This window comes from Aulonocara sp. 'chitande type north' Nkhata Bay, linkage group LG13 (assembly GCF_057382095.1).
Source record: "Aulonocara sp. 'chitande type north' Nkhata Bay isolate Kocher_YH1m ecotype deep benthic linkage group LG13, A_spYH_male_GT1.1, whole genome shotgun sequence".
In the NCBI taxonomy this organism is placed as follows: domain Eukaryota; kingdom Metazoa; phylum Chordata; class Actinopteri; order Cichliformes; family Cichlidae; genus Aulonocara; species Aulonocara sp. 'chitande type north' Nkhata Bay.
The window spans coordinates 22,077,655-22,104,580 of record NC_141356.1 but is presented as its reverse complement, the minus strand read 5'-3'; the positions used below and the strand labels follow the sequence as shown (position 1 = coordinate 22,104,580).

Here is a 26,926-nt window from a genome sequence, read left to right as displayed (position 1 = left end):
AGAAGATTCATACAAAATTGCTTTATTTATTTACTTTTTGTGTCGCCTCGGATCTTTCCCCCTCAGGTTTTGGCTCGCAGACTGTCACCAGATTCCTGAGACGGTGAGTCTAGCGTCTCAGTTATACCGGGAGCTGATCTGCGTGCCGTACCTGGCCAAATTTGTGGTGTTCGCCAAGATGAATGATGCTGTTGAGGCTCGGCTGCGCTGCTTCTGCATGACGGACGACAAAGTGGACAAGACCCTCGAGCAGCAGGAGAACTTTGAGGAGGTGGCCCGCAGCAAAGATATTGAGGTGGGATGCAAACAAATGTTCTGCAGTAAGAGAGTCTAATAAAAACTGCACTGACAGATAAAATAAAACAATGTGCTGTGATTCTATATTTTTGGATAATGGATTTCTGTAGGTTCTTGAGGGCAAACCGATCTACGTGGATTGTTATGGCAATCTTTCCCCTCTTGCCAAAAGCGGGCAGCAGCTGGTATTTAACTTCTTCTCCTTCAAGGAAAACAGACTTCCTTTCAACGTGAAGGTATAGGATGTGTTCTTCCTGTCACACTCTCTGTTAGCATTTACTGTAGCCTCCTTTATACAGGTGCATTTCAGTAACAGCTCTCCTTTCCTTGAGTCTGCATTAATTATCTCATGTTCTGCACATGCTTATGTACATGTACATGCTTATAAGTGGATTATATTTGTCCCTGTTATATCTTTACTTGTATATAAAAACACTGCAATAGGTTGAGGTAGGGCTGTTCGATATAACGATATATATTGGATGACGATATAAAAACGTCTATCGTTTCATTTTATGCTATCGTTTGTTTCGTGGTGTTGCAAAATAAACTGTTTACTGCAATATTTTTTCATCGTTTTGATGGTCACTGTGGTGGCTATATTAATTTCTTAAAGTTCTCTCTTTCTCTTACATTTAATATAACCACACTACAGACAGACAAGCGTTTGTTTTTATGCGTTGTCGTTAGCAACAACGACGGTAAAACCACCGTGTGTCCGCTTGTTCCACATAAACCTTTCACAATAAAGCTCAAGATCCTGTTGAGACTTTTCAAAATAAACGGAATCACGTGAAAGATGCAGAGTGTTTACGGATGAGAAGCAAAAAAGAGCCGTCAGGTGCTAAAAAATAAACCTTAGACTCAAATGTTAGAACAGGCTTTTCCCCGCAGCACGCCGTGTAATAAATACTCACAAAGAAAACGGTGGCCGTTACAACTTATGTCTAAAATGTATAGTTTCATGCATCGGTTAAAACACGCGACTCCAGGTACACAATGCCCAGCTGGAAACACTTCACGCAAGTCGAGCTGCCCGAGATTCACAGAATTTACAGAAAATGTTACATTTTTGTGATTTATATCGTTATCGGACGATAGATGTCTTAATATCGGGATATGAGATTTTGGTCATATCGCACAGCCCTAGGTTAAGGTGCAATGATAATTACTCCTGGAATTAAGAAGAAATGCATTTTTTTTATTGACATTAGGTTTTGTTGAACAAGTGTTTACTGTCTTCTGCAGATCAGAGACATGGGCCAAGAACCATGTGGGCGCCTCTCCTTCCTGAGAGAGCCAAAAACCACAAAAGGCCTTCCACAGACTGCCATATGCAATTTGAATATCACACTGCCAACCCACAAGAAGGTACGATTTCCATGATTAAACTGTTGATTGTTTTAGGCCACGTCATATCATCTACATGTAAATGAACCAGTTGAAGAACAACAAACACTGTCCTCCCGAGACCAAGAGAAATCTTTGAAGCTCACCTGGTCTAGAAGTGACTGCCTGCTCCTTGTGTCTTTTATTAATGTTAAAGCCTGTGCCAGTCATAAGACCCCACAACGTACACATTGCAGCCACACATGCACATCATGCTTTGCTTTAGTGCCTGGCTCTCTGTGGGTACATAAAAATTATGCCAAAAAAACAACAAAACAATACTTTGTTTGTTTGTTGTGGTGTTGATTGATCACAAGAAACTGTATTTCCTTTGCTTTTGCTTTTGTTTATTTTGCTGTGTGTATTTATTAATCCCATAGATTTTTGATGCTTTTTGTTGTTTTTGCTGCTCCATTTTCATCCCCTGAGTTTTATTTTCACCTCCCGCTCACTATAACGTCCCTGCTCTCCATTGTGTCATCTCTCTCCTCTCCTGCAATGCATCTTGGAATACCACAGGATATGGAGTCTGATCCTGATGATGAGGTAAACAAATTCTTCATCATCACACGAAGCCGCTTCTTCTTTGTCGTCCTTTCTGTTGGCTTTACTGCAGAGAACGTTGTAAATATGCGTTTTGCAAATACCTTACCTCAGTTCTGTACCTAAATGTGGAAGATGCTTCTGAGCGCACGTTTTTACACAGCCGTGTCAATCCTGACCCTGCAGTGCATGAGTGGAAATGGCAATTGTTTTAATCTGCAAGGATTTATTTATCGTTGTCTCCATCCCAAGTCCAGTGGAGCCAGTTGCTGTATAACATCTCGGCTTGTTTTTCATCACTATCTTATTTTTCATACATGTTAAACAGGACTTCGTCATTACTATAAACATATAGAGACTTTGGTATATTTTGTCAGCCAGACATGTAACCCTAACTTTTATTATTTGTCCACTTAGGCTACGTCCACACGTACACGGGCATTTTTGAAAACGGAGATTTTCCGTTTTCGTTTTATAAAATAATCCCGTCCACACGTAAACGAAAAAATGATGGAAAATGCTGCTAGGAACATGCCAAAGCAACAGGTGGCGATATATTCCTAACTGTGTAGAAATGTTGGCCAATCAGAAGTCTAGAAGCCTCGGTGGGAGATGGTAAACAAAGCTGGGGCATAGAAGCAGAACCGAGTCGTATGTGTGGAGGGACAATAACTGTGTGTGTATGTGTAAGCATTTAAACACTGCAGACAGTAAAATTAACAGTAACAGTCTACCTCCATTGTAGAAATTCATTTCACCGAAACATTAACGTGGCGCACAGTGTGACATCAAGAAAGGCGCACACCTTTGACGCTGCATTTTCTCCGTTTTCCTCATCCACACGTAAATGCAAAAACGGAGTTTTCAAAAATATCCACCCTGGCAGGCGTTTTTAAAAATCTCCGTTTTCAGTGACCGAAAACGCCGTTTACATGTGGACGAAAGGTGCAAACGCATAGAAAAATCTCAGTTTTCAAAAATACCCGGGTACGTGTGGACGTAGCCTTAGTCGTTGGTTTTTTGTATTGGGGTTTCTCGTATTTTTTGTCCTTTTCCTTGGCTTTTCTGTAACAATAGTACTAACTCTCTCCATTGCATGGCAAAACATTTATGGAAGAGGATTCCAACAATAAACGTTTATTTCAACAAGAGTGTGATATTGGAATAGTTAAGGTTCGGCAAACAAGTTCATTAGGATTTGCAAAAAACTGTAGTCATAGTTTCAAAAACTTAGGCTGTTTGTCTGCAAAGAATAAACACACTGCACTCACTTTTGTGAGTTACCCAACTCTTTACAAAGGCTACATTTCACACTAGTTATTGCTTTTACACTAAAAATTGGCATCAGATTAGATTTTAAATCATGAAATGCATATTTGTTAAATATGAACATTTGGAGAACCTATTGATACCAACACTGACACAGTTAATATTATTGACGTTTTAAGATTTACCATGATGTGAAGATGAGAAGAAATTTATTCAATATACCATACTTAACTGTAAGTTGCACCAATTACTAGTGCAGGGATTACATGCAAATCATATATCGTTTACAGTTTTTTGAAGACACATAACTGTAGTGCCTCCCTGTGCAAGTACTAACAGCATGCACTGGTAGACTAAAAAAGCAGGTTTATTTCCTTGCACTATAACTTCTAAATTAACAAGTTAACAAAAATATTTATTTCTGTTAGTTTCAAGCACATTTTACTTCATTTTTATGTTGAAGCATCTTTTGTTCTTTTTTTGTTTGTTTCAGACTGAAAAGCCAGAGCGACGTCATACCTTTGCCTCCTTAGCTTTGCGTAAGCGCTACAGCTATTTGACCGACCCAGCAGCGAGTGAGTTTCCCATTTTTACCTACGTGAAATTTTTAATTGGTTTCAGATATTTATGTTATTTTAATCAGTTTTAGTGTCTGAAAGGTCCCATGATATAGTTTACATATTTCTACCTCTCATTTACATATAATATAGAACCCTGACAAAACATGTCCATCGAGCATTTATTCCTACCACCCAACACATACTCTTTTATCATCTTTCATTCTGCAAACATTTGCATGGTTTCCTGTGTGTCATGCTTTGCTTACCCACCCCATGTTGACAAAATGTCTCCCTGCTTTGACTGCTATGTTATTGTCACTGGTGTCAATGTCTGTTCGTGTATCATTTGAACAGAAATGTTTTAATTCATGTTGAATAAAAATATTATTTTGAATTGTTCTCATTCTTTCAGCAGCCATTTCACTCTTTTATTGGCTTTATGATTGCGTGCGGCTGTGTATATTAACATGAAATAGGTTGCACTTTACATGAACTTTCTTCCCCCCACAGTGACTCTTTTAGAGCACAAGATTTGATTTAAAAACATTTTTTTTTCCTTTAATTAAATCTTGGAATACCTTTTCTCACAGATATTATGTTTTAGGGCCGGAGCTCTTTCTTCTCGATCCACTATCTTTGCTTTATTTTAATATGTCTAAACTTGTCTTTCTGACAATTTTGTGAAAAGTGTTAGGATTATTTAATAGTATACTTAGCTAGAGATAAAATTGTGACCATTTAAATAAATCTTTCATTGCAGGTCACATTTTTTTGTAAAGTGCAACCTCATATTTTATTTTAAGTTGTGACCAAAATATTAAGGTGATATTTTTTTTATTAATAATATACACTTGTGGGGTCACCTGGCATTGAAAATGTACTAAATGAAAAGAGAAAGACCTTTTAATCAAAGATACACAGTAAAAGGCAGTGTTGTTAGGAGCAAATAGATTAAGCATATCAAAAGTCAATGGAATTGCATATTTTTGGTTATCATGACCTTTTTGTCACATCTATCATATCAAGCATTTTTGTTTTTGTTTTTTGTTTGTTTTGTTTATTTTTTCCAAGATCCATTCTCTTTTGAGTGTATTTATTCTCATTGCTCATCATCATTGTAATATGGGCCTTTTACATTTCAAGTGTAAAATTATGCCTTTGAGAGTAATGCCCTTTCTGACTGACTCAAATTTCTCTTTCTGGTTTTTATGTTTTATTTCAAATTATTTTATGTTGGATTTTATTTTTACTTCCTTATTGCTTTTGGTTTAAATTACTGTTGAAGAAACAACTGATCGAAGCTCGCCGAGAACACAGCCTTCTAGCTACCCTCACAAACCTGTCTTTTCAACGAGACCTTATCAGGCGTGGTCGCCTGTTCCTGTCGCCGTCCCTGGCCAAGCCAAGTCTGGGTTTGGCTCCCTCTCCAGTTCGTCATCCAACACGCCCTCTGCCTCTCCATTAAAGTCTGTCTGGTCCATCAACTCTGCCTCCCCCATCAAGACAAACATCCCTGGATCACCTGCCTCTTCTGTAAAGTCAGTTAGTGACATAGCCTCTCCCATCCGATCTTACAGAACCATCTCCTCTCCTATAAAAACGGTAGTCCAGCAAGCTCAGTACCCCGTCCAGGTCAGCCCCAGTCCCCTTTCTTCACCGGGCAAAAGTGCCCCAGATCCTCTGTCTATGAAAGGATTGGCAGCATTGTCTGCTAGAACCTCCCCTTTAACTGTCCCTGAAAGAGGGAGCACTCTTCTTGAAAGATCATCTATGGGCATGACCCCACCAAGCTCTCCCAAATCTTCTCTGAGTATGTTCAGTTCATCCCTGCCATATAAGACTGTTATGGGAGGATCTAGTGGCACTGCATCATCCTCATCACCTATAAAAACTGTACCTGGTCTCTCTTCTGTGCGTTCCTTTGCCTCTGATGTCACAAGCCCTGCAAGAAACCTGTTTTCGTCCCTTTCATCACCACTGAAATCCAACTCCTCCCCAAGTGCTGCAGCTTTGATTAATGGAAGTGTCTCGCCCACACAGTACCGTTCTTCATCCCCAACATCTCTTCTCTCCAGCAGTCTGCAAGAAAGGATACAAGCAACCACCAATGCTGCAACCACAAGTGTCAATGCAGCATTTGATGAAGTTGAAAAAACATTCAATTCTTGCTCTGCAGGCTATGGCACCCTGAAGTCCATGTCTTCTTCTGCGTCTTCCTCATATCAGTCCATTAGATCATCAGCTTCTAATTCCCTGTATCCCTCACTAAGATCCCCCACTAATGTTACCACTGCTGTAACGTCTAGTACAATGACTGTTCCAGTGTACTCTGTTATTAATGTGCTGCCAGAACACCAGTTTAAAAAGTTACCTGAGGTGTCAAAGTCAGCTGCTGCTCTTCTATCCCCAAGGAAGACTGTGCCAGTTGAGGTAAATGCTCAGTTGCAGTCTTCCTTTGCCAAAACGCTTTCCCCTATCAAAGCTCCCTTTTCTGCTGGCCTCAAGTCAAATACCACATCACCACTGTCATCTAGTCAAGAGATTCTGAAGGACGTAGCTGAAATGAAGGAGGACTTGATTCGAATGTCAGCCATTTTGCAGACAGACCCAAATTCCATAGCAAATAAAGGATTTCAGTCTGATTCTCCCAGAGAGGCTAAGATAGAAGATGAGGAGCCATATCGGATTGTGGAGAAAGTAAAGCAAGACTTGGTAAAAGTCAGTGAAATCCTCACTAAAGATGGTGTGAAGGATGGTAGGGTTTCCCTGACCAGGGATTCATTGGATGACATACATTTCTCGAAAGTACAAGTTGAACAACCGCCAAGCAACTGGAGCTATCCTCCAAGATATGAGACAGTGGTCCCTCAAGCCAAATCGAAAACAATTCCTGATCGAGATTTCAATCTGTCCAAAGTGGTTGACTACCTGGCCACTGATGTGGGCAGCAGCTCTTTCTCCAAAATGTATGATACAAAGCATAAAGCAGATGAGGGCAAAAGAGAAGAAGATGGGAAAGAGAAGCAGAAACGTGTTTTAAAACCCACCATAGCAGTTCAGGAGCATAAGCTCAAAATGCCTCCAACAAACATGAGGTCTTCTTCTTCTGACAAGGAGATCAGTAAAATAGCTGATACGCTTTTTGGAGCAGATACTGTGCTAGAATCCCCTGATGATATCTCACATGAACAAGATAAAAGCCCTCTCTCAGACAGTGGCTTTGAGACCAGAAGTGAAAGAACACCCTCTGCCCCTCAAAGTGCCGAAGGCATGGGCCCCAAAGCCCTTTTTCAGGATATCCCAGTTCCACCAGTGATCACTGAGACTAGAACTGAGGTTGTCCATGTCATCAGGAGTTATGAGTCTCCAGAGGACAACAAACAACCTGCAATGGAGGATGCTCACCCAGTAAGATATATTGATTCAGATGCTAAAGGGCATCAAAATCAAACTACGTCAACTGCAGACCAGAATAAATGCTATTCAATTAAAGTCAGCCCTGACGAAGATCCCATGGGGAAAGGGATGAGGGTAAAGGAGGAAACTCATATCACTACCACCACCAGGATGGTGTACCACAAACCACCTGGCAAAGAATCAGCATCTGAGAGGTGTGAGGAGACGATGTCTGTGCATGACATAATGAAGGCATTTCAGTCAGGCAAAGACCCTTCTAGAGAGCTGGCTGGACTGTTTGAACACAAGTCAAACAATGAGGAAACATCTCAGAGAGTCCTCGAGGATCTCAACTCCAAGCCTAAAGTTGAAAGAATAATTGAGGTTCATATTGAAAAGGGCAATAAAACAGAACCAACAGAAGTCATCATCAGAGAGACAAAAAACCATGCAGAGAAGGAAATGTACTACTATCCAGGGAATAGACAAGATGAGGAAGAGACCGAGGAGTCTCTCCCAGTGTACCTTGACTCCCCAAGAGTGAACACACCCATGTCCCAGGAAGAAGACAGTCGCCCTAATTCAGCCCAGCTCATGACAGATGACTCTTACAAAACTCTAAAGCTACTTAGCCAACAGTCTGTTGAGTACAATGAGGATGAGTCATCAGAGCTTAGAGGGGAGTCTTACAATTTTGCAGAGAAAATGCTACTCTCTGAGAAATTTGACCAATCTCATTCTGACACAGAAGAATATTTGAGAGATAGGTCTCGCTTCTGCTCACCAGATAGAAGCAGTCACAGTGAGGGTAGATCAGTTGGGCCAAGGACAGAGTATGTCTTTAGGTCAACAAGAAACGTCTTTGATAAATCTGGACGGATGGCCAATGTTGATGACAACTTTGACAAACTGACACTTTTGCAATATTCATCTGAGCCTGGTAGCCCCAAGCAGTCTGTTTGGATGCGTGTGTCAGATGACACGCAGAATAAAGAGAGAGAACAGCTTATATATGAGGACAGGGTGGACAGAACTGTAAAAGAGGCAGAGGAAAAGCTAAGTGAGGTGTCTCAGTTCTTCCGTGATAAAACAGAACAGCTCAATGATGAGTTGTCATCTCCAGAGAAGAAATCTCGTAGACCAGACTTCAGAGAATCACGGTCAGGGCCCAGCTCTACACACAGCAGTCCAGAAAGATCAGCTTATAGGAGTGGGAGTAGTGGGGAAGAGTGGAGCAGGGAAAGGCTTCGAGGCAGGTTCACCTCCAGTGACAGGAAATGTGCCAGTTTACCAAGCAGTCCAGAAAGGAGAGTATTGTTACAGTATTGTGATTCCGACTCAAGAAGACAAGGTGATGGTAAATCACAGGTAACTACAGGTGAAAGCCCTAAACCTTTTCAGATGTCTTCCTCCAAAGTCAGTGCAGTGAGGCTAAAGTTTGAGCAAGAGGCTCAAAGGCAAGATCGGAATCCTCAGGGTGTCCAGAATTCAAATCCCCCTATCAGAAAGCTCCAGGAAAGTAAGCTTCCTGTTTACCAGGTATTTGCTGGTTCAGGTGTCCCAAAAACAGGAGATGGTGTGGGAAATCAGAGGAGTTGTCAAGAGAGTGAAACAAATAAGTTCTCACCCAAGCATGAGACTAGTGGAAAAAATCAAGAAGAGAGCAAGTTATTCAGAACATGGGAGAACCAGGGGTATGGAAACTATAAACCTCAATCTCCCAAACTATCTAATTCATTAATCCATGATTCTATGAAAGGCAGCAATAATAGTGATTCCCAAAGACAAGAAACAACAAAAAAAATAATCTACACAGAATTTGTTGTCCGAGAAAGTCCAACCAGCAACGATAGTCTAAAAAAAAACTCGGAATCACAAATTCCTGTAAGAAAGCCATCTAATTTCTCAGAAAATCAGAAATCTCCCCCTTTAAAATCTGATACCCCTATTGAACCATTTGAGAGGGCAGGGTCTCATAGTTCCGCTCGAAATCGGGTACACAGTAGCTCTGAATCCAACAAGTCTACCCGTGGATCATCATTAGGAAAATCCACAGATTCATCAGAGGGTAGCCAGTCAAATGTAGTGTGTAATGGTGTTGATAGTGACCAAGTAGAATATTTGGATCAAGTAACTCCTGTAGTTGTAACTGAGGGTTTTAAAGATATTAAGCCCTTGCCTGTTTATGTCAGCATCCAAGTAGGAAAGCAGTATGAGAAAGAGACAGCTTCGGGTCAGCTGGGGACATACAAAAAGATAGTAAGCCATGAGAGTAGGACAGTGCATGAAACCAGGGGTGCATTTTACTCTGTCAAACAAAAGCAGTTGCCATCGCCTCAAGGAAGTCCAGAAGATGACACTCTAGAACAAGTGACTTTCATGGAAAGCTCTGGGAAAAGTCCTGTTACCCCTGAGACTCCCAGCTCAGAGGAAATGAGCCTGACCTCCAGAACGCCAGACTCTGTGATAGGCTTCATGCCTGGCATGCCAAGTCCTATCCCAGAGGAGTCTGAGGAGGAAGAAGGAAAGACCTTCATCTACAAAGAGCCCTCAAAGGAAAAACCTAAGCCAGCTTCCCCAGAGAATAAAAAGCAGGATGGAGAGAGACAAAGGTCAAAGGACAAAAGAGTGGCTTATATAGAGTTTCCACCACCTCCTCCTATAGAAGCAGAACAGTCCAATCCAGAGAAAAGGGGTTCATGTGCTTCTTCCTCAGAGACAGAGATGATGGAGGTTAACCTGCAAGAGGAACATGATAGACACCTCTTAGCTGAGCCAGTCATCAGGGTCCAGCCTCCATCCCCTATTCCCCCTGGAGCTGATAACAGTGACTCTAGCGATGATGAGTCCGTGTTTCATCCCATCCCACTCAAAAAGTATACATTTAAAATGAAGGAAGAAGGAGAGAAACGTCCAAAACCCAAAAAATCTGAGAAAAATGGAGATAAGGACTCTGGGATTAATGGTGTAGTAAAGGGAGAGGAGGCTGATTTTGAGCAAAATGGCAATGATCAGTCAATCACTGACTGCTCAATAGCGACCACTGCTGAGTTCTCTCATGACACAGATGCAACTGAAATTGACTCTTTAGATGGGTATGACCTTCAGGATGAGGATGATGGACTGAGTGAAGATCCAAAAACATCTAGTCTGTCTAATGATGGAAAAACAGCGGGTGCATTTAGCCAGTCCAAGCTTGAAGTGATAGAGGAAGAGAAATGTGAGGAAGGGGGAGATGGAAAGACTAAAATCAGTGCATCTTCTCTGCAAAGTAGTGGGGATGAAAAAGATTACACCCTTGAAGGAAGACATCCAGATAGACAGGGCTTTGGAGAAAACTACTTTGGCTATCAACTTGAAGAGGAGCTGAATTCACCCTTTAAAACAGTGGCCACCAAAGGTCTGGACTTTGACCCCTGGTCCACAAAAGGGGTTGATAATGAAGGGGTTTTTGAGTCCAAATCAAAAGATGATGACCCAAAACCCTACGGCTTATCAGTGGAGGACTCACAGGCTACAACTCCTGACACAACCCCTGCTCGAACACCAACTGATGAGAGCACACCGACTAGTGAGCCTAACCCTTTCCCTTTCCACGAAGGGAAGATGTTTGAGATGACCCGCAGTGGTGCTATTGACATGAGCAAGCGGGACTTTGTTGAAGAGAGGCTTCAGTTTTTCCAGATTGGTGAGCATTCCTCTGACCCTAAAACAGGGGAAAAGGGGCGAGGGGGCAAGATCCTGGGGGTACTTTCCTCTCAATCAAAAACAGGGGAGAGGGCCACTGTAGATGGAAAGGTGAAGGTTATAGATACTACCACAGACAGCAGCACTACACCAACAACACCAGCAGCAACTACAGCAAAATGCAGTCCTGCACAGCCTCGCAGTGACACTGGCTATGCTGGTACTGATGCCCCCATCTGTGAAGCCATAGCTGAAACTGCCTCGTCTTGCACAATCACAGCCTCTAAGGTTGATTCGAAATTACGTACTCCTATTAAGATGGGCATAGCTGCCTCTATAACTGTGAAAAAAGACTCAGGGGATCTCACTGATTGTAAAGCTGAGATATCTGAGGGCCAGCTGGTGCCAGAATACATTAGTATAGAGGGGCAGTCTACAGACAGCAAGTCTAGCAGCCGCACTTCGCCCAGATTAGAAAGAAGAGATTACCCCTCTGAAAACTGCAACAACAATAATAACCTTGAGTCCTCCAATGTACAGGCCAACTACATACAGTGTGGCAGTGTGGTGTTTAATTTGCAGTCCTCTTCTGAACCCACCCTCCAAAAAGCTAGTCGGATAGAAACGCTTTGCTGTAGGGAATTAGAAGAAAGAGTGGAAGTACACAGCAGTAGTCAGGTGCAGGAGGAGAAAAATGAAACAGTTAAAGAAAATGAAGTAAAGCAGCCCAAGTCAAGACTTCCAGTTAAAGCATCAGGGTGGTCATTTCACACGCAGGGAACAGCCATAGGTAAACAGAAGCCGAAACAAGCAGTGAAAGTTGAGGTTAAAAAAAGAGGCGAGCCAGCCATAGCCAAAGTAGAGCCCAGGTCTAGGATACCAATAAAGGATGTTAAAAAGAGCAGCCCTGCTACTACAGCTAGCTCAGTTGTTTCAGTTCGGGTTACCTCACAGCCAACGAGGGCACTGGCCACAGAGAGAGCAGCCATACAGTTGCCCTCAAGGCTTCCACTGAAGGACAGGCATCAGATCAGCAGTGTCGCAATTGAGGGAGTATGTAGACCAGACAGACAGGAAAACCCTAGTGAGCTTTGTAAGCGCACCATCGAATACTTTAAAGACATTAGCGGGGAGACGCTAAAGTTGGTGGACCGCCTGTCAGACGAGGAGAAAAAGACGCAGACAGAGCAGTCGGAGGAAGACAGCACCTCCCGGAGCACCTCTCTGTCGGACGCCTCCCAGCCTTCCCAGCCCTCCCAGCCCTCCCGCTCATCCAGGTCTGGTAGAGGTTCGAGGGCTGAGGCCGGGGCCGCGTCCGTAAGGGCAAAGGTGGCGACGACGGACAGGGCCTCCGGCAGTGAGAGGAGCAGGAGGAGTAGGCGGACTGGTGGGAGGAAGGAGGGCAGTCAGGGACTCACAGGGTCTCGAACGCCTCCCATCGCGGAGATCAAGCCTAGTTTGTAAAATTTTCACACTATGTTTAAAATACATCTATATATTTCTATATTTCACTTGTAGTTGCATGACATCGTTGTGATTGTTTAATGGATTGACTGGAATGCCTGTGGCGTGTTTACATATTCCCTTCAGAATAGTAGCTGTCATTTAAATTTCTTTTTCATTGATGTACTGTGTACTGTATTGTCCGTGTCGCAATATTCTCTTTCTTCTGTTCTCCTCTTTTGATCCCGTTTACCTTCCATAGTTAGAGTCAGCATGCCAGTAGTAGTGACTGGTCACTGGCACAACCAGTCACTTGTTTTACAAATCCTGGTCTGTCTCTGTCTGTCTGTCTGTGCAGGGTTGTTACTGAGTTATTGTGGTAGTTTGTTTTTACAGACTATTTCATGCAGCTGTCATTTAAACTAACTAGTGTTGGCAAAGAACACACAAAAGCGTCTTCGCATGTTAACATTTTAGATTCTAACATAGACCTTTCCACTGTAGATTTTTAGAAGTCTGTTGTTGAGAGTCATGTTATGCTTTGTTTTGTCACAGAGAACCACTTACTATGTAGACACATTTATGTTCCCCATAGCGTCTCTAGTATGAAATATCCTTTCCTTGCCATCTTGTGGAAATGATTCCAGTAATATGGTAGCCATAGTAATCAAAATATTTGTATCACAGCTGTAACTACTGCTGATAATCATGACTAATAAGTGGCCAGGAAAGGAAAATTATACACATGTATTTTTCTTTTACATTAGCGTGTAAGTGTAGAAAAATGTTATTGGTATTAATGAATCAATGTCTTCTATCTTGCCAGGTCCCCAAAGTCCTTGTGAGCGAACGGACTTGCGCATGGCTATAGTTGCAGATCACTTGGGACTCAGTTGGACAGGTTATAACCACTGCTTTATTTATTTCTCAAGCCCCCGAGCCTTGTTATTTACTGCCACCTTCAGGCTGACTGTCACCCAGAGCCTCTGATACTATACGCTGTTATAATGTAGCGTTAAGATACCAGGTTTAAAAGCCTTAAAAAGGAGAGGAATTTTAAATAATTTTAAATAAAGTGATGGATCAGTTAATGCTAAAAACTTTTTTTTTTTTTAAACAACAGGATTTTTTAAATCATTTTTATTGTGTATTTGTATTTATGTTTCCACTGTACATAAAATGATGGACAATTTGTTTATGGATAGTGCAAAAGAAAAACACTGAAGTTTGAGTATTCATGTTAGACTTGGTTTTTGTGTCTGAACAGAGCTGGCTCGGGAGATGAACTTCACAGTGGATGAGATCAATCACATTAGACTAGAGAACCCGAACTCTCTGACAGCACAGAGCTTCATGCTTCTTAAGAAATGGGTCAGTCGGGAAGGGAAAAACGCCACAAGTAAGATTATTTTTTATGTCTATACATCTTTCTTTTTACTTACTCTTGTTTTTGTTTCCATTCTTTTTCAGTCATTCTGCTGTTGATTTACTCCTGAAAGTTCTTTTCAATTTTTCAATTCAATTCACTTCAATTCAGTTTTTTTTATATAGCACCAAATCACAACAATAGTTGCCTCAGGGTACTTTATATTGTCTGGTAAAGTCATATATTGTCATTCCTTATTATCGCCCCTCACTGAGGTTTTCTGCTTTCTTTTTTGTTATTCTTTTCTTTTGAAAAATCATCCAGATGCTCTAAAATATATTTGCTTAAAAATTGGTTTCGCTATGACTAATCCAAACGTCTGCATAATTACATTTGCTCAAATTCCTGTTTTACTGTTTTAATGTCTCTTCTTCCTCAGCGGATGCCTTAACTGCAGTGCTGACCAAAGTCAATCGGATGGATATTGTGACTTTGCTGGAGGGGCCAATATTTGACTATGGTAACATTTCAGGCACAAGATGTTTTGCCGATGATAACGCTGTTTTCCGGGATCAGGCTGATGGTAAAGTTTAGCTTTGTCTAGCTGACCTCTTACCTCTCCCTGCTACCTTCTTTTTCTTGTGGCAATGCATGGATCACATATGTATCATACTAGTGAAACCAAAACCACAAGTGGTGATTTACACTCGGATTTAGAATTTGTGTGAACAGCTGGGTCTTACCATTCCTCAAAGACGTTCCTTTTGATTCTACAATATATTTGACACTGAAATTTCTGCTTTACATTTCAATTTCATTTTAATATTTAGTTTAAATGAAAACTTTTTTATATAGCACTTTATTACTTGCACTGATTTTAATTGGCTTCTGTTAAATTAACTCTCATTAAAATTAGATTACGCTCAGGGTAAATACTCTGCAAATCACTGCTGTATCCAGTTGTCACAGAAGATTAATATACATTGTTAATTTCCACTTCAAGTGCATGCTGCATGTTAACTATTGCTTTGAATGTTTTTCAGTGTGTGACTTATACAGAAATAATATAACCCTATAGTTTGCTTTTCTCTGCTGACTTAGTTTAGCTCTCCTAGTTCTCCTCCAGTTCCTCAGAGCCTTCCTTGGATAGATGAGAGAATGTCTTCCTCTGTGAAACCAGACTGCCTCTTCCTCCTCCTTCTGTTCCTCCTGCCTCCCATCAACTCCCACCAGCAGTATCCACTGCTGATAACAGTGGATACTGTTATAACTGTAGCTGATAACTGCTCTTAACAAATGTAAAGTCATGTGTTGGCAAAATCCTCATATGCCTGCTCCTTATCCACCCATATTATTCACTCGTTGTCCTGTTGTGCAAGCATGTTTCACTGGGTTTAATGTAGTTTTTGTTTCTTTTTATCTCTCTTATTTTGTATCTTACCTTATTCCTTTCCCATAGTTTGCATAATTATCCCCTTAACTTCCGGAGGCCCTGAAGCAGCTTTCATCCTGCAAACACCCAGTCCTTTCTTTCCAACACCAACCCCAACACCTCCACCCACTCCCCTTACACCTTCAGCAGCGCTTTACTGTCACCCCTTCCCTCCACGCCGCTCGCCAAGTTATGAGTCGTCCATTTTGCTCAAAGACTTGGCACCTTCAGCTCCATTTCAGCCGGCAGAGTTCGACGTTTTCACCTCTCCCCATGCATGTCCCATCCCTCAGTGTCCCAATACTGACCCTCGTCAATTCCCGGCCTTTCCTTTCTCTCCCCTTACTTCTTCCCCAATCCCTCTTATTACCTCACCTTTACCTTCTTCACCTGCTCCTCATTCACCATCACCCTTTCTTTCTTCTGCTATATCTGTCCCAACATCTCCCACATCTGCTCCAGCTTCCCCCAGACTCAGCATACCTACTCTGGACCTTTTGCAAGCACTATCAGTCACTTGTCAAACTGGTGATACCTTCAAACCTACAACAACTCCGCCCAACCTCACCCTTGCACCCTGCGCTATGTCTCCTAGCCATTCTCAGCCTATCACCATACCTGTGTCAGCCATCCACTCTACAGCCCCAGGCACAGTCCCTCCTTCTGTCACTGCCTCCTCAAGCAAAGAGTCCCTAGTGACCCAGCTGGCCTCCTCTTTCCGCCCAGTGTCCCCACTTTCCATGTCTACCCTCCCTCCCATCTCTCCTTCAGGATCACGTTGTCCTAGCCCAAGTCCTTCTTCCCCACCTCTCCGCTCATTGTCTCCCTGTCCTGTTTGTCAGTGTACTTGTGCACCCTCAGTCAATCCACCTCCCACTCAAACCCGCATCGATCCTTCTAATATGGAAATATACCTTTAGCATTTGCTATCCTTTATCTTGTTCTCCTTCCACTCCATGCTTCTTCCTACTAAAAACTCTGATCTGTCGTCTATCCCATGTGAGCATGTAACAGACCACCTTGGTAAATATTAGCCACATCACACACTATAAGGCCTCGTGTCAGTAATAGTTCCCACTTTTAATATCTTACCTCACTGACAAAATCTTTCAAATAAGAGCAACTTCGACCAGCATTTGTGATTACTACTTATAAAATACTTCTTTATATATAGTAGGTTTAATATTAACCTAATCAGCCATAACATCAAAACCACCTGACTAATATTGTGGAGGTCCCAGTATTACAATCAGACAGCTCTAAACCATCAGGAGATCAACATGAAGCCTGTATTAGTGTCTTGTTCTGTCCAGATTGGACTTTTTCCAGGGCATCTCACTGATGTAGTTTTGTTAATTTTGAAGTTCATATCAACCTTTAGATTAATATTTTCCAGTAGAATATTGACTTCACCTCTCACAATACTTTTAATGTTGTGGCTGATCTGGTACAGTTAAATGTATGCATTCATTTTATTTTATTTATCTAGTATCCAGCCATCCTACCATCTTCCATCTTATACAAACACGCACACTGGATATTACAAATATGACATCTCTCATTTAATGGTTTCTCATTATTTTTGCTAGTTCCTACATTGTAGATACATACTGAAGACAAATATATGAAGCAATATATATGAAATTATGTAGCAAAGAAGAAATTGATAATTAAGCCTAAATATGTCTTATATTTTAGATTCCTCAAAGTAGCCCCCCTTTGCTTTGTTGACAGCGCTGCAAACCCTTGGCCTTCTCTCAGTGAGCTTCATGATGTAGTCACCTGAAATGGTTTTCACTTCACAGGTCTGCCTTGTTAGGTTTCATTTGTGGGATTTCTTATCTTCTTAATGGGTTTGGGAACATCAGTTTTGTTATGCAGAAGTCAGGTTGGTACACCTGACAGCCCTATTTGACACCTGTTAGAATTCATATTATGGAAAGACCCAATTAGCTAAGTAAAGAGAAACAACAGTTCATCATTACTTTAAGAACTAAAGGTCAGGCAGTCTGAAAAATTGCTAAAATGTATCTGTCCCCAAGTCCAGTTGCAAAAACCATCAAGTGCTACGACAAAAGTGGCTCACATGAGGACTGCCCCAGGTAAGGAAGACCAAGAGTCACCTCTGCTGCTGAGGATAAATTCATCCATGTCACCAACCTCAGAAATTGGAAGTTAACAGCACCTGAGATTGGAGCTCAGATATATAGCACACAGAGTTCCAGTAGCAGACACATCTGTACCATACATCAGCTGTTCAGAGGAGACTTCGTGAATCAGGCCTTTATGGTCAAATAGCTGCTAAGAAACCACTACTAAGGAAAAGCAACAATCAGAAGAGATTTGTTTGGGCCAAGAAACACAAGGAATGGACATTAGACCAGTGGAAATCTGTGCTTTGGTCTGATGAGTCCAGATTTGAAATCTTTGGTTCTATGTGCCGTGTCTTGGTGCGGCACAGAAAAGGTGAACGGATGGTCTCTGCATGCATGGTTCCAACTGTGAAGCATGGACAAGGAGGTGTAATGGTGTGGGGGTGCTTTGCTGGTGGCATTGTTGGAGACCTATTCAAAATTGAAGGCACACTGAACCAGCATGGCTACCACAGCATCCTTCAGCGAGATGCCATCCCATCCGGTTTGCGTTTAGTTGGACCATCATTTATTTTTCAACAGGACAATGATCCCAAACACACCTTCAGGCTGTTTAAAGGTATTTGACCAAGAAGGAGAGTGATGGAGCACTGCAACAGATGGCCTGGCCTCTACAGTCACTTGACCTAAACTCAGTCGAGATGGTTTGGGATGAAATGGACTGATGATCTCTGGGAACTCCTTCAAGACTGTTTGAAAACCATTTCAGGTGACTACCTCATGAAGCTCATCGAGAGAATCCCAAGAGCGTGCAAAGCAGTAATCTGTGCAAAGGGTGGCTATTTTGAAGAATCTAAAATATAAAACATGTTTTGAGTTATTTCACACTTTTTTTGTTTACTGCATAAGTCCATGTGTGTTCATTCATAGTGTTGATGCCTTCAGTGAGAATCTATAATTTAAATAGTCATGAAAATAAAAAAACACAAACCTTCTGACAATTTTTAAATTGTTAGAAGGTTCAATAAATGCTCCATTAAAAAAAAATTCTGGCAATTAGTTCATGCTTCAGGCTTTAAAGGGTTAAATGTATCCTTATCCTAGGTAACGGTTGTCTGGATACATGCTTTACATTTCATTCTCTGTGCTATTGTCCATGTCATGTGGTGTTATGGTGTGTTTTCGGGTGTTAAATTGTTTGTGTTATGCTTTGGTGTGTGTATGTCTGTACATTTTTCATCCTGTCACCTACAGATTATCAGAGCATTCTAGTGGAGCTGCAGTCCCCCGCCACACTGCACTCTGATCCCTACTTCCTGGAGTCTGACCTCCCCGTCACTCCCAATCCTTCCCTTGCACACCACCAACAACAGCACCATTACCCAGAACCAGACACACCTTTGCTTGCTGACACCCAGCCTCAGCCCTTGCCTTGGAGTCCAGAGTTAGAGCCCAGTAACAGAGAGCCAGAAAGCCCCCCTAGGAGCCCCCCTAGACCCTGTGAGCTCACCCTATCTGTCCCAGTATTTGAACTTCCTGATCCTATTCCCTATAAGCCAAGAAAGCCCCACATTGCCCTGAATGATCAGCTGCTATTGAGCGAGGAGGAGGACCGATCTTTTCAAGAAATGGAGCCGATCCACAGGCCCAGGTCACGGTCCTTTCCCACGATGTGTGAATTAGATGTTGATATGGCATACACCACATCTTCCCCTTCATTATCATCAATTTCATCGATAACCCCTTCATCACCAGAGAGAGCACAAATTGGAGATGGAAGAGTGCAGCTGGATCCCTTTAATGGGGTAAAACAGGATGTTTGTTTGAAAAGAGGTGAAAAGGAAGTGACAGAAGAATTAGGGAAGGTTGTTGAAGTGGCTGCAGCAGAGTTGGAAGAGGGAAGTGCATTAGTGGAAAAGTGGGTAGAGCGAGACTTAATTGAAAATGTGGAAAGAAAATGTGAGATGATAACAAAAGATAGGTCTAAACTAACAGAGGAAAATTTGGTGGAACAGAAAGAGGGGTTTGAAGAGGAAGAGGAAGATTTAGTGAGTAACCAGCAGGATAATATTCATGACGGGAATGAGGGGACAGCCTATGTTATGGAAGTGGTGAGAGATGTACAGCTGTTAAACGAGCAGTATGACCTGCCAGGAAATGAGCATGAAATGGAAAAAGCTTGTGCCACATTTGAAGCAGATAGCAGAAAAGTTGATGGAGACGCTGAGAAAGTTTTCTGTAAGGGTGATAGAATAGATGATACACATGAAGATATGCAGTTTAAGGATTCGACGTTGTGTGGCAGTGAAAAGGATATTTGCAGTACATCACAACAGGACGTCGAGGACCAGACTGTAGTCCGCCTCTCCCCTCAGGCCTGGGATGAGGCACTTGAGGAACTTCAGCCCAATGAAGAAGATGAGGAGGAGGAGGAGGAGGATAAAGAGATCAAAGAAGAAGCATTAGGGTCTTTGTTGGAGGAGGTGAAGAACAAAGGTGGCTCAGAGGAAAAGGAGGAGAACGAAGAGATGACCAAGTCCAGGATTCAGGAGCTTTGTGATCACGTTGAACATGCAGAACAAGACCTTTGTTCACTTTCAGGTTGGCACAGCGATTCATCCAGTGTCAATGTGGAACCACCAACGCCAGGACGCAGTGTCAGCTCAGACTTGCTCGACAGACGAGAAAGGTAAAATCTTTTTTTTTTTTTTAAGTACAATGCTCAAATAGAATCACAAAATAACAATCTCTCAGACCACTTATTTGGTGTGTTGTTTTGTTTGTTTTTCCAACAGCCAAGAGAACTCTAGTGACTCCATCACCTCCTCATCTAGAGGAGAATCAGGGAGGTCCCGACAGAACGGCGACAACTCAAAGCACTCACCTCAGGACGGCTCATCTGAATCATCAAATGGCAGAAAAGAGGAGGGAACACTAATGTCAGAGAAAAAAGTCCAGGTAATACTAAAGACTGTTGTACCTGTAACAATGAGGGATGAAATCTTTGTTTATTTTCTGTACTAAAGTCCTATACTGCCTTCTAATTCTACAGGAGAAATACATAGCACATCTTACGCTAAAGAAAACTAAACTTCTCTATTATTCTAAAGTTGTCTTTCCTGATTCAGCCAACTATGGAGTTGAGGTGCATAAAGGACAACAACAAAAATGTTTCAACCTGTAACTGTCCTACACATGTGCTTCTTTTTTCCACTTGACTCCCTCTGTTGTGTAACGTTTGTATAAAACCTCCCTCCACAGCGAGTTAGTGTAGATTCCGGTTCAGAGGAAGAACAGACAGTAACCACCAGAATCTTCAGACGCCGTCTAATTTTAAAGGTACACTGAAAGCCTGAAGCAGGTGCTGAGCTGGGTCGTGGTTTGGTTTGGTTTAGACTGGTCAGTCTGCTGTGATACGTAATAGTCTTGCTTGGTATAATGGTGGTTTATTCTATTTGTGTGTATGTGTGTGTCTAGATATGACTGTGCATATGTTTGTTTACAAGCTCTACTGACCCTGTCACAGTTCATAAATGAAAACTAATCCATCCTCTTTCTGTCAGGGTTATTATTCTCACTGGTGTTTTGTTTCAGTGTGGTGATGGTGATGGATTATTTTTAATCGTGTGTGAAGTGCTCAGGAAGTTGGCAAGCTTTTATTCACGTGCTAACCACAAATACCTACAGGGAGAAGAAGCAAAGAATATCCCAGGTGAGACCATGACAGAGGAACACTATATGGACCAAGATGGTAACCTCATCAGTAGAAAAGTAATGTATACTTTAATTCCCATTTCCTATCCAGCTCTGAAATAATACCCATCATAGGGATGGTGTTTTTATACAATCAGGCACCATCAGATCTTTTCTTCTGCCTTGAGCAGGTCATAAGGAAGGTTATTCGCCGGGTGTCTACTCCCACACCAGAAAACCAAGGAGGTGACAGGTGGCACAAAGACCTTCACCACAGTCCCATTCTGCAAGAAGATGCATCAGAGGTCGCATGAAGATCCAATTAATCTACCATCTAGATGGGTTTCCTTTGATATGCTGTTATTCTCCTGTCACAAGACATCAGTCTAAGAACTACTTGGGTGGGAGGTTAACAGCAAAAACTATTTTTAGGCTTAAAGCTGCATTTGACAGTGAATCACAGTGGGTCTGAAACAAAAGAAAATAACATTATAACTCATCTAAATAAGAAATTTGCAGTCACGGGCCACAATTCTGAGTCTCACTTTAAAAATTAAAGGCTCTTCTGAACCTTAAAGATTATTTAAGTGAAGTGTTAAGAGCAAAATTGAGATTAAGAAAGTAACACGTGGTAAAAGGTGCAGCTTTAAGTCAAAGAGGGAGGGAGTCAATTAGATTTAATCATCTTTTACTCCAGTGAATTCAGTGAAGTTAATTCCTGTTAACACTGGATTAACTGGTTTGAGATGACTATTATCTCCATAGTGGGCAAATATATACAAATATCATATGAACTGCAACCTTGCATGTTGTGTTTTAACAGTGTGTGGTGTCTGTTTTGTTTGCATAACAAAGAAGATGCTGACTGCAGTTCTCCTGACTGTGTGGTGCTAATGGTCTTTTATAATGGTCTTTTAAAGCATTTAGCCAATTAGTCAAGAGTATGACTAATGAGTGCTAAGGAAACTCAATCAGCTCCTTTTGTTTCCAGCTCTGTCCATAATGGCATAATTATTCTTTTTCCAGGTGTCTACTTGGTGTGTGGTTTAAGTCCTAATTATAACTCTTGTGATGATGCTATTACTAACATTTGAGTTTTGCTTCTTCTTTCTCTTATTTTGATGTTTCAGGTGTGTTTTTGGTTGCAGTGAGGTTTTTTTTTGTGTCTTTTTCTATCAGAAGATAAGAATACCATGTCTTATGTATACTTCTATGTGTGTTTTCCAGCAGGGAGAGGGGTCAAGGAATAGCAGGCGGAAAGATGATAGAAGATCAGGGGATAAAAAGCACCACTCATAGGGATGGTTACTCTCTTCCAGGTACAGTAGTTTACTTTCTCACCTTAACACAGTCATCATAGTCCCCAGGCTTTAACTACTGTACATGTTGTACATATCCGTTGTTGTTCACTGACTTCCCACTAACTGAAGTCAGGTGCATTGAATAGCACCTAGTACCACCTAATGCCTTCACTTTTGTATTAGTGTATTCTGTGTTTTTATTTCTAGGCTTTACAGATTTTAAACTTTGAACAGAGCAAACTATCATTTTAGGCACCAAAAGTAACCTACCTCTCAATTAACCTACCGGTATACCTTTTATTTATTAATAAATGTAGTACAAAGTAATCAGTCGTGTTCAGTGTAACCACGTTTTACTATTAAGCTAGTAAATAGCAGATTTTGTTTGTTTCTTTTTTAATAGTTAACTATAAAGATGTCTTGTCGAGAGATACAGTCCTGTGAAAAACAAAGTACACCTGTACTGCTTTTGAAAGAAGGAAGAAGGTAAATAGCAGCCAGTTGCTGCTAATCAAATGCAGTTGATCAACTGATCATAAGTAAGTTGGATGTGCCGTTAAGAGAAAGCCTGTCTTGTCTAAACAGAACAAGACACCACAGTTTAGGTTGTTGCATCTGAAGAAACCAGAAAGACTTAATGTGCAATGTCCTTTGGACAGTCAAGACCAAAGTGGAGATGTTTGGTTGTATTGCACAGACCCATATTTGGCAAAAATCAAAAGCAGCACATCAGTACTAACAGTACCAGCTGTCAAAGCGGAAGGGAGGTGATTTGGATTTGTTTTGCAGGCACAGGACCTGGGCACCTTACTGTCATTGGGTTGACCATGAACTCTGTATACCAGAGTCTCTGTATACCCTAGAGTCAAAAGCTTGGCTCAAATCATGCAAAAGGAGAATGATCCTGAAGAAAACTAGCAATTTTTTTTTACATACTCTCAATAAATACTATACTTTACATACTCTACAGCATCACATTTGGGAACCTCTGAAGCTGCTCAAACGTTTGCACAGTGCTGCACATGAGATGCCTGTATCCACAGTATTAAAGTAAATGAAATCATCAATTTAGTCAGATAGTTCAAACTCAAAGCAAAGAAGAAACTGGCATGAGCTTGGTTATCCCCTGGCAGATTTTCTGTCCTCTGCGTTCCCTCAGTGTGAATGAATAGAAAACATTTACAAAGGGAACAGGGTTGAGGGTCACTACACACCTCAGCATTATATTGCCCCGCTAAAACCCTCCACGCCTTTTCTTTGTCCACTAAATCCCCAACTCACAACAGCTTTGTCCCATCCAAAAAGAGTTTGTTATCCCACTGGCCAGACTGTTAATCCCTACTGCTGCTCACCCGTATGTTTGCGGTGAATCATTCCATCTGCGCAGAAATGGGATGGCACTGCCATGAAGTCTGCCAAAGAGTTTCTATGGTAACAGAGGTCACCATAACAACCCACGTACCATCAGGTCTTGTTAATGTGTTGTCATTTTGTCATACAAAGGAATGAAACACTTAAGAAAAACATTGTACACGTTACACCCTTTGAATTCAGTTTAATACTCAATATTAGGCAATGCACTGTCAGTTGTAATGTATTGTATGAGCTTCAAGAGGGTGACAGTAAATGTGCTGCAATATGCAACGTACTGTTTTGTCTTCCAGATACAGAGGAACCAAGTTCAACGTTTCCTGGGAACAAGTGTTCAGAGGGCTAAGACTTCAGGTTCGAGGACTTAAAGCAAGGTCCAGTGTGCCACCATCTGCTCTAAATAAATGGCTTTCACATGAAAGGAGTCAACCCTTCTGACTTGCGCATGAGCATGAAAAACTCACTCCCTGTCAATTAAAGGACCAAGAAGTTCTCACTTTCTGACTGTGGTGGACCAGTGGACAATGATCCTGCTTCCTGTTTTGTGTGAAACAATACGTGCCATCGGTCCACTGGTGTTGTGAGAGCTTTTTGGAGGAGCGTCGTTTGTTGCGAAAAACGACAGAGACTCCATTACTGACAACCACACAGGTGCAACTGTGACCAAAGATGGCACAAGAGCTCAATGCACATGGTGGGTGAAAAGAATGAGGTAGACACAATAACACACACAAGAAAAATCGAATGGACACTTCTAATCCAACTTCAACACTCGCCTTATAGTTTTTTCTTGAACCCATTGTTGTCAGGATGTAAATTGTTTGGAGGTTTTTTTCCTTCCTTTTTAAAACTTAAACACAACTAACACAAAAGCTTTTTTTTCCTGTATATAAAATTCTAATGTGTATAATTCTTTTAAATCGAATGGACAAGTTGCTGGTTGCGAACGCACTGAGGAGAGTGACCTTTTCAAGTGCTTTCAAAATTTACTGAAACGATTTCACTTTTAAAGATTTGAGTGTAACTTCACGGGTTCTTGTATAATTAATTACTAGAACAGGTATAATGTTTGTACATGAAAAAGCTGGTTTGATTTTAACAGAAGAAATTTCCAGAAAAAAATCTAATTTCTGTAATTCCCAAAGTGGGAATGGATCTAATCCTGCAAAAAAAAAAGGAGCCTTTCAGAGTACTCATATTTTCATGCATGCTGTTCACATTATTTTAATTACAATTTTTACAGGTTTGCAAAACACTGTATTCAAATGAATCCCTTTATCACTATACACATATAGCCCTGACGTTTGTCACCGATTTTATATTTCAAATTGAAAAAGGATACCATTAAAGCTTTTATCATGTTGGGGTGAGGATGAAAAAAAATCTCTAGCTTCTTGAGGATGTGATGTCTTGTCTGTCTGTGTAAAACTGGAGGGCAGCTTCTGTTACAGGAACGAAGTAATCAGAATGTAAATGCTAGTAGGCTGGCTCGCTGTAAAATTATACTTGTATTGTGCATATTGGCTATAAGGTTTAGGAGTCTCTGTACACTGTAAGACTGTTTGTAAACATTTAGCAGTGTTTCAGTTTGGTTTTCTAATGGCTGCTGTGGTATTAAAGGAAAACTGGGGCATTTCACTTTGGATTCTTTGGTGAAGTATTTCCTTAATTTAAAACCTACTCACATTAAGGACACATAAAGACATTGTTTGATTGTAGCTCCAAATAGCATATTGTATGACAAAACACTGGATGGTCAGAACCAGTTATTTAAGCATTAAATAAATTGTGTTTTAACTCTGAAACTGTGTGATCTCTTTAGGCTTGAGAGTCTGTATATGCAGTGTCGAATAGAATTGTTTTCACTAGCTCACTGACAAAGTTTTATTTTACACACTTTACATGACATTAGGAATTTATGTATCAGTTTTCATTAGATGCCCATGTAGTTAAAGTGTGGTGTTCTACTGCTGCGATGGCTCAGTATGCTGATGTCTATGCTGTGGACATGAAAACTATGTAACTTTTTTTTTTCAGTTTTTTTGGGTGGGAGTATTAAAGGAAGTCAGATAGGGTGCTGTACCACATCCCCTTGTACTACTATGTCAATCAGGGGGTAGAGGATACTTTGATATGGTTGAAGTATCAATTTTGTTAATTTTCTTTGATATGTGTTTTCACCTGAGCAGATTTTTTGATGTACAATTCTTACTAACAGAGTGAAGCCATTGAAATATAACTATTCTAGCACTTTGGTTATTCAAGGTCTTTTAGAGGCTATAACAGCAATGATGCCATCACAAATGTTTCAAACGTCTTTAAAAAAAATCAACCTAAAAACTCCAAAAAAAAAAATACAATAAAATGCAGTGATTTTGCAGTACAGTTGTTTCTCTTCTTATCTTTGTGTCCTTGAATGTTTTTTCTTTAATTATTATTATTATGTAAGTTGCACAATGGCAGTGATCAGTAGTGATGTCGTGGGAGTTACTGCCAAAATTATGTGTTTCTCCTCACCTAAGTGTCCTTGAGCGCCAGGCAGCAACACTTCCAGCTGATGGAAAAAATGTAAACTATACCGTAGACATTTCATAGCACCATCTCTCATGCCTTAGCCTTATGATTTTTTTAACATAATAAAGCTCAAGTTCAATATTGGATGCCAAAGATGGTAAGATAATGCAGTAGCAATAACATTAACACATGTTAGTTCCTACATTAAAACACAATAAAGGTAAAATGAGTAACACTGATGATTTTCTTACAGTGCAATTCATATGGATCTTACTTTGTAACAATATTTAGTTTGATGTACCACTCGTCTAAATGCTGTTGAAGACCGGGCACATCCCAGTCCCTGAAGGTAATGGCCACAGCAAAAAACCTGCAAGCCCAGAGGTTCTTTGTCAGTACCCTGTTTGGACAGACCTGTTTTGGCATGTGAGGAAACCACACATTCGTAGGCAGATGGTTTTAATGTTGTTGCTAAAAGACATAAATGCCAGTGAGTTTGTCCAGTAAGCATGATCATCTTTAATACGTGGTGGAACACAAAAGAAAAACACTGTGCCGCCTACTGATTCATT

The 26,926-nt window shown here is 41.1% G+C and overlaps 1 protein-coding gene across 22 annotated transcripts in view; it reads left to right on the top strand.

The window, feature by feature from the left end:
* Positions 1-26,223, top strand: part of LOC147316047 (ankyrin-3-like) — a 118,012-nt gene extending 91,789 nt beyond the window's left edge. For 10 of the 22 annotated variants that reach the window (XM_086259198.1, XM_086259195.1, XM_086259191.1 and 7 more), the window contains 16 exons: positions 67-295; positions 408-533; positions 1,546-1,668; positions 2,206-2,232; positions 3,992-4,073; positions 5,344-11,142; positions 13,411-13,485; positions 13,852-13,983; positions 14,390-14,533; positions 18,730-20,164; positions 20,271-20,433; positions 20,737-20,814; positions 21,163-21,246; positions 21,360-21,473; positions 22,396-22,487; positions 24,134-26,223. In XM_086259198.1, the coding sequence (XP_086115324.1) occupies positions 67-295; positions 408-533; positions 1,546-1,668; positions 2,206-2,232; positions 3,992-4,073; positions 5,344-11,142; positions 13,411-13,485; positions 13,852-13,983; positions 14,390-14,533; positions 18,730-20,164; positions 20,271-20,433; positions 20,737-20,814; positions 21,163-21,246; positions 21,360-21,473; positions 22,396-22,467 (8,683 nt within the window). In that variant the 3' untranslated portion in view covers positions 22,468-22,487; positions 24,134-26,223. Of the gene's footprint in view, positions 1-66; positions 296-407; positions 534-1,545; positions 1,669-2,205; positions 2,233-3,991; positions 4,074-5,343; positions 12,598-13,410; positions 13,486-13,851; positions 13,984-14,389; positions 14,545-15,409; positions 18,523-18,729; positions 20,165-20,270; positions 20,434-20,736; positions 20,815-21,162; positions 21,247-21,359; positions 21,474-22,395; positions 22,488-24,133 lie in introns of those variants that run through there. The other 12 variants (XM_086259184.1, XM_086259181.1, XM_086259183.1 and 9 more) reach the window with 8 other exon arrangements.
* The last annotated feature ends 703 nt before the right edge of the window (positions 26,224-26,926 follow it).